The sequence below is a fragment of the Ictalurus punctatus genome, chromosome 16 (genome assembly GCF_001660625.3).
Source record: "Ictalurus punctatus breed USDA103 chromosome 16, Coco_2.0, whole genome shotgun sequence".
In the NCBI taxonomy this organism is placed as follows: Eukaryota; Metazoa; Chordata; class Actinopteri; order Siluriformes; family Ictaluridae; genus Ictalurus; species Ictalurus punctatus.
In genome coordinates this window covers 13,684,138-13,692,177 of record NC_030431.2, presented here as the reverse complement: position 1 = coordinate 13,692,177, position 8,040 = coordinate 13,684,138, and the positions used below count along the sequence as shown (strand labels likewise).

The following is an 8,040-nucleotide window of genomic DNA, read 5'->3' as shown; positions in this document are numbered from 1 at the left end:
TATGTTCTGTTATGTCAATTTGTCTGCCCTTAACACCAGTTTGTGGCTATCCTGTATTAATGTGGAAGATTTAAGTCACGCTTTAATGCATAACATATGAAGGTAAAAGGAAATAAAAGTGATAGGATAGAAGATTTTTATACCAATATCCTTTGGACAGACAAGACAAAAGTGGAGTGGTTTGCCATAAACCAAGTACAGCAAATTACCACTAATACCTCTAACAAACCTTGAAGCATGCCAGCAGAGAGGTAAAGATATATACAGAAATATAATACCGTCTTTCTAAAGTTTGGCTGAAATTGCATCATAAAGCAGGTCAATGATACCAGGATAGTAGTAGTAGTAAATATCAAAAATCTAAGAGCTGTGCATTATAGCTGACACCTAGATGAACACTTTACAGTTGGTTATATAACTGTACATAATTCCCTTCAAATGCTATTGGAGTTATAAACGTGTTTAACAATGTCGTATGTAGCTTTAGAGACGGTCCCTTAATTTCAACATATCTGCGAATATCGAACGTCCAACGTCCCACCAACTTCAGTTCGAGGACCTGTATATTGAATCTTGTGCGTCATCTGTGTTTGTTCTTTTTCTTAAAATTGTTTGTGTTTAAAATGTCTCCAAGGTGATAAATGCGGTCCGTGGAATTATTTTGAACCAAAACACAACATTGAGTTTCTGCTTCGCGAAAGAACAACTTCATCTCTCTCTCAACTCACTGTGTGACACTGAAGAAAGCGATGGATTTCCGAATATTTCTGCTGGATCTGAAGAACTGGATCCTGGATAAGATCGCCTGTGCTGCGGTGCTGGTCGTGCTCTCTGCCGGTGCGGGTTCAGAGTTTTATTGACGTTATTTTGAGATTAACTCCAGTCTTTAATCAGGACAGGAAGGTGATCTTTACTTAACACATGGCTTTTAGTTAACGTGTGCTTTGGGTAAGTGTTTAAAGCTGATGTTAGGAGCGAGTTAAAGGCTGTGTGAGATTTTCACTAAACACTCGCAATGGTGTAGAGATGAAATGACGCTGTGGAAGAGTTCCTGTGTAAAGTGATGCAGGAAATTACACTTACACATCAAAAGTGACAGAAATGAAAAGAAACAGAGCTCTGAGATTTGCTTCATGACCTAAATAATTTGTTCGTATCCTCTGAAATCTTTGCACGTCTGTATTTATTGTGTTTTAAATGTGATGAGTATGAGCACATTCTGTCTATCGACACGTCTTTGCCTCGGGCAGTGCAGGTCAAGCAACAAAACAAAAATCTCTCTCTCTTATATATACACACACACACACACACACACACATGCACACACATGCACACAGACACAAATGTCCTGTAATGAGGGAACAACAGTCTAGCTGGTACGCCTCACTTTTAATTGAATAAGCAGTAGGGAGTCTCTCTCTCTCTCTCTCTCACACACACACACACACACACACACACACACACACACAGACCTGATGTTTTAAGTGTGTGTGTGTGTGTGTGTGTGTGTGTGTGTGTGTGTGTGTGTGTGTGTAAGTAATAGCATTTACAAACTTGATAAACATCCACAAAAATGAGAAAATAACTAATTTTGTGTTATGTGTGTTTGTCCTAATGAGTATGTAATTATGTGGGCAGAGTCAATGCAAATGGATAGAATCTCTCTGTTTCTATCTGTCTCTCTCTCTGAGTCTCTGTCTCTCTCTCTCTCTCTCTCTCTGTCTCTCTCTCCCCCCGTCTGTCTCTCTCTCACTGTCTGTGTGTCTGTCTCTCTCTCTCCCACTGTCTCTCTCTCTCACTGTCTGTGTCTCTCCCTCACTGTCTCTCTCTCTCTCTCTCTCTCTCTCTCTCTCTCACTGTCTGTCTGTCTCTCTCACTGTCTGTGTCTCTGTCTCTCTCTCTCCCACTGTCTGTGTCTCTCCCACTGTCTCTCTCTCTGTGTCTCTCTCTCTCCCACTGTCTCTCTCTATCTGTCTCTCTTTCTCTCCCACTGTCTCTCTCTCTCTGTCTGTCTGTCTCTCTCGCTCTCTCCCTCTCTCTGTCTCTCTCTCTCTCCCTCTCTGTCTCTCTCTATCCCACTGTCTGTCTCTCTCTCCCCCACTGTCTCTCTCTCTCTCTCTCTCTCTCTCTCTCTCTCTCTCTCTCTCTCTGCGCATGCGCGGTAGTGGAGCGAGTGTGGCGTGTTGAGCGTGTGAGAGCGGTTGGCGTTTCGCCAGCTTTTTTCGGCATTTGATGCAGTTTTTTTTTCCGTGTAAACATCTCGGATAAATTATTTGTGTGTGTGTGAGCGAGTGTGAAAGCGAGTAAGTGCGTGTGTGTGTGTGTGTCGCGGTAGAGGAGCATGGCGGCTCCAAACACGCGGCTGTGTGAGAGTTTGACTCGCCGGCACGGTGTGAGGGTGGCGTGCAGGGCGAGTGTGGAGGAGTGTGTGTTTGCGGTAGGAGAAGTGGTGGGGCATGAGAACATTGTCTCTGCCTCCCGCATGAACAGTGCAATTGTAGTCTTTGTGAATGACGTTGATAGAGCAAACAAGCTAGTCCAGAAAGGAATTGTGCTCAATAATGAGCTAACGATGGTCTCTTCCCTAAGTTCCCCATCCAAAAAGGTTATACTGTCTAATGTCCCTCCCTTCATCTCCGATGAGATAATATCCAAAGAACTGTCTAGATACGGGCGGTTGGTCTCCCCCATAAAGAAAATCCCCCTTGGCTGTAAGTCCCCACTAGTTAAGCACTTGGTGTCTTTTAGAAGAATGGCTTTTATGATTCTGAAAGATGGTGTTGAGGAACTGAACCTAGTGTTTAAATTCAGTGTAGAAGGCTATGGCTACAGCATTTTTGTATCTACAGACACAGACATAAAATGTTTTAAATGTGGCAAAATAGGACATCTTGTCCAGGCCTGTCCTGAGAGACAGAGTGACCCTGGTGTTTCTGAGCGACCGGGGCAGGAAGTAGCTGGGCCTTCTGGAGCCGTTCCCCCTGCGGCTGCAGCTCAGCCCGCTGCTGAAAGCCCCGGAGTTGCTACTGCACCAGAGCCTAGTGAGAGCGAACCCCAATCTCAGCCTGTAGCCCAGGAACCCACAAAGGATATACCAACCCCAGAGAAGCCCTGCTTGACTGAAGTGGCTCCAGAGAAGTCCTGCTTGCCTGAACTAGAGAATCCTTGTCTGACTGACAAAGACGCAGTGGATTCTGGTGCAGAGCTGGAGATACCTGCGCTGGCAGAGGCAGGTACAGGGGTGCAGAGCAGTCGCTCAGAAGCACCAGTCACTACGCCGGGGGATGGGGGAGACGTGGAGATGGAGGACGAACCCATGTTTAAAGTACCGAACAAGCGGAAGAAACGAGGTAAGGGACAAGGGAGCAAACAGGCCAAAAGAGACACTAAAATAGACGAAAAAGAAACAGACAGTGATGATTACATGTCAGATTCTGTTTTTAACTTTGGCTCTCAGGAAGAAAAGCGAGAAGTTGTATACCGTGCTGAGAGCATTAAGGAGTTCTTACAGAATACCAAATGGCAAAAGAACATTGTAGTAGAAGAACATTTCCCAGATTTGAAGCAGTTTATCCATGATGTCAAACATTTTAGAAGGGAAGGAGCTTTTATTGACACTGAGATTTATCGTCTGAAGAAATTCATTACTAAAGTCAGCAGAGAAACTTCTGATGATGACCAGTAGAGTGTTTGGTGTGTTTTATATTAAAATGGGTTTTATCATCTGCTTGTTTTATCTACACCTTGTTCTTATGAGTGGGATTCGTATTGCAAGTTTAAACATTAACGGGGCAAGAGAACATGAAAAACGTGTAAAACTGTATGAGTTACTAACGCAGAAGCGTATTGATGTAGTGATGTTGCAAGAAACACATAGTAATGTCAATAATGCTACTAGCTGGATGAAGGAGTGGGGTGGGCTGGCAATTTTAAGTCACAATACATCAGTTAGTGGTGGGGTTGCCCTACTGTTTGCTCGCAATTTTACTCCCAGTTCTTATACAGTAGTTGAGGTTTTAAATGGGAGGCTTTTAAAAGTAAGAGCTATCTATGAGAATGAGAGCTTTGTTTTTATTTGTGTGTACGCTCCCACCAGTGCAGTGGAGAGAATGGTTTTCTTAGATAAACTAGACAATGTCATTGCTGACTGCAACACTGCCGATACCTTAATTCTGGGTGGGGATTTTAACTGCACAACAGACAACTTGGACAGGAACCACACAGAACCTCATGTAGCCTCCCGTAAGCGCCTGTGGGAGATGATGGAGGCTCACGAACTGATTGATATTTGGAGAAATTTAAATAGAAACCAGAAGCAGTACACGTGGGCCCACTCCATAGACAACACACTCTCCCTGGCAAGACTAGATCGCTTTTATGGTTTTAAACATCAGCTGACACTTTTTACTAAATGTTTTATTGTTCCAGTAGGCCTCTCTGATCACAGTATGGTGCAGTGTATTGTCAGTAAAGAAAATGTAAAACCAAAAAGTGCATACTGGCATTTTAACACTGCACTTTTAGAGGATACTAATTTTAGAGAATCTTTTATTTATTTCTGGAATGTTTTTAAATATGAAAAGATGGCTTTTAGTTCTATACAACAGTGGTGGGATGTGGCCAAAGCTCAAATTAAGGCATTTTGTCAACAGTACACTCTTAATGTCACGAGAGACATTGTCAGATCTCTGAAAGCTTTGGAGACTGGAATAGTGGAACTCCAGTGTTTGGAGACCACAGGAGATCGAGGGCAGGTTGAAGCCCTCAAAAGTAAAAAAGCTATAATGAATGACCTGTTGGGCATCACAGCACAGGGGGCGCTGGTCCGCTCACGCTTTAAAAGCATGAATGAGATGGATGCTCCTTCTAAGTTCTTTTTTGGTCTAGAGCAGAAGAATGGACAGAAAAGATTCATACATGCTGTGCGAACAGAATCAGGAGATCTTCTGTCAGATCCCGCTGAAATTCGCAAGCAGACAGTTAGCTTCTACTCGAAGCTGTACAGCAGTGAGCAGTCAGGGGCACAGACAGTAGAAGAGGGCTTCCTTAAAGACCTGCCAAAACTCTCAGAGCATGTGGCCAGCGATCTAGACATAGAGCTAACTCTAGCAGAGCTCCATGAAGCTCTCCAAGGGATGGAGAATGGAAGGGCGCCAGGCATAGACGGTCTCCCTGTAGAATTCTACAAAGCCTTCTGGACAGTTATAGGGCAGGATGTGCTAGAAGTGTTGCTAGGCAGTGTGAAGGGAGGTGAGCTCCCATTGAGCTGCAGGAGAGCCGTCCTGACCCTCCTGCCCAAAAAGGGAGACCTGACGCATTTGAAGAACTGGCGCCCGGTCTCACTGTTGTGCACTGACTACAAACTGCTCTCAAAAGCGCTAGCTTCAAGACTGACTAAGGTAATGGAGCAAATCACTCATCTTGACCAGACGTACTGTGTACCCGGCAGGTCTATACTTGATAATATACATTTATTATCATTTCGTGACATTTTGGACGTCTCCAGGCTATTGGGATTAAAGACTGGCCTTATTTTTCTAGACCAGGAAAAGGCTTTTGACCGGGTTGAACATGAATACTTGTGGAAGGTGCTGGAAACCTTTGGTTTCAACCCAGGTTTCATAGCCATGATCAAGACCTTGTACAGTGAAATTGAGAGTGTACTGAAGGTTAATGGTGGTTTGTGTGCCCCTTTTAGAGTCTACAGAGGTATTAGACAAGGCTGTTCTCTGTCAGGCATGCTGTATACCCTAGCGTTTGAACCTCTTTTATGTAAACTGAGAAATCAACTTTCTGGTTTTAAGATATCTCAATCCAGCGCTTCTCTGTGTCTCTCAGCATATGCAGATGACTTAGTCGTAATGCTGGGAACACAAACTGATGTGACTATTTTAATTGATGTTTTAAAAGATTTTGAGATTTTATCTTCTGCCAAGGTCAACTGGGCCAAAAGTGAAGCCATTTTAGTTGGAGAGTGGGGTGGTGGGCAGCCCATATTACCAGCTGGTTTGGCGTGGAAAGAGGGTGGTTTTAAGTACTTGGGTGTTTATCTAGGCAGCACTGAGTTTCTAAATAAAAATTGGGAAGATGTCGTTGAAAAGATAAAGGGCAGGTTGAACAGGTGGAAGTGGTTGGTCCCAAAAATGTCTTACAGGGGACGCACGCTGGTCATCAACAACCTGGCAGCATCAACCCTGTGGCACAAGCTGGCATGTGTGGATCCGCCACCAAACCTGCTCTCGAACATCCAGGCCCTGCTAGTGGACTTCTTCTGGGACAAACTACACTGGATCCCTCAAAGTGTCCTTCACCTGCCCAAGGAGGAGGGGGGGCAGGGGCTGATCCATATAGCCAGCAGAACTGCGACTTTCCGACTCCAGTTCATCCAGAGACTCCTCACTGGACCTGAGAGGTTGGTATGGAGAGCAGCAGCTTATAGGCTGTTACACACAGTAGGAGGACTGGGATTAGACAGAACGTTGTTTTTAATGGACACAAAAACGCTAGACCTTGCTGGATTACCAGTTTTTTATAGTGGGCTTTTTAAAATATGGACTTTTTTTTAAAAACAAATCAAGGGGTGCAGAACACCATACTGGCTGCTGGAGGAACCCCTGGTGAATGGTGGGAGATTAGATATCTCTGGTGTGACCACCCCATCATTATCCAGAGTTCTGGTCTCATCGGGGATTGTGACACTCCGGCAGCTGGTGAACATCGCAGGAACGGACCTGTCACGGGCTGAGGACTTGGCAGCGAGCCTGGGACTACGGTCGCTGCGTATTGTGAACAAGCTCCTACATTGCTGGAGGTCCACCCTAACGTCAGAGGAGCGTGCTCAGCTGATGAACAATGAAACAAGCAAGACTGGACCTATAGAAGAGGAACCTTTTCCCCAGCTGGGCATCGCTCCAGATCTAGATGGGTGTGGTGGCCCCCTCCTGGAGTTCAACAGTGACATGAACATTGAGACAGTGACCGGCAAGCTCCTGTACAAAGCCTGCGTGAAAGTTTTAAATAAGAAAAAGCTGAATGGGAGAGTGGACACCCCATGGCGAGCTGTACTGGGTTTTAATGATGATGTTAAACCGGAGTGGAGGGCACTTTACAAACCACCCTTAACTAAAAAATTTGCTGACCTCCAATGGAGGATTTTATATGGAATTGTTTCTGTGAATTCTTTTATCTCCATTTTAAACCCTGAGGTCACACAGGAATGTCCATTCTGTTCACAGAGAGAGACTGTTTTTCATGCGTTTATACATTGCTCCAGGTTGCAGCCATTGTTTGTGTTTTTAAAAAACAACCTGAGGTCATTTTATGTGGATTTTACTTTTCAGATTTTTATCTTTGGTTTTAAATACGTCAGAAAGAACAGGTTTAAGTGTCAGCTGATCAATTTTATCTTTGGTCAAGCAAAAATGTCGATATACCTAAGCAGGAAAAACAAAGTGGCACAGAACACAGACTGCGATGCCAGAAAAATTCTCTGTAGATTGATCAAATCACGGATTCTGATCGATTTTAACTTTTACAATAGTATGGGAGACGTGGAGATGTTCAAGGCGGTGTGGTGCTGCGAGGAGGCTCTGTGTTCTGTAGTGGAGGGAGAACTTTGTTTTACACCTGCATTAGGCTGATAATGTTCTTAACGACTAGCCTTTTGTTGTGCTGATTTATTTTATTAACCTAATTTATAACCTGTATATTTATGTTTTTTTAATGCTCTCTAAATATTTATTTATTTTTTATATTGAGTCACATTTGACTTTAATGTGTATAATGTGACCTTTTGTTAAAAATAAAAGATTGTAAAAGTCAAGTCTCTCTCTCTCTCTCTCTCACACACACACACACATTTATACACACACACACACACACACACACACGCACACACGCACACAGACCTGATGTGTTAAGTGTGTGTGTGTGTATGTAATAGCATGTACAAACTTGATAAACATCCACAAAAATGAGAAAATAACTAATTTTGTCTGTTATGTGTGTTTGTTCTAATGGGTATGTAATTATGTGGGCGAT

At 43.8% G+C, this 8,040-nt stretch overlaps 1 protein-coding gene across 1 annotated transcript in view; it reads left to right on the top strand.

Annotated features, from left to right (window-relative positions):
* Positions 1-309: 309 nt before the first annotated feature.
* The window catches only part of LOC108276567 (caseinolytic peptidase B protein homolog), a 31,928-nt gene continuing 24,197 nt past the window's right edge, over positions 310-8,040 (top strand). Inside the window, 1 exon segment of the mRNA XM_053687060.1 lies at positions 310-837. Within this exon segment, the coding sequence (XP_053543035.1) occupies positions 750-837 (88 nt within the window). The 5' untranslated portion in view covers positions 310-749.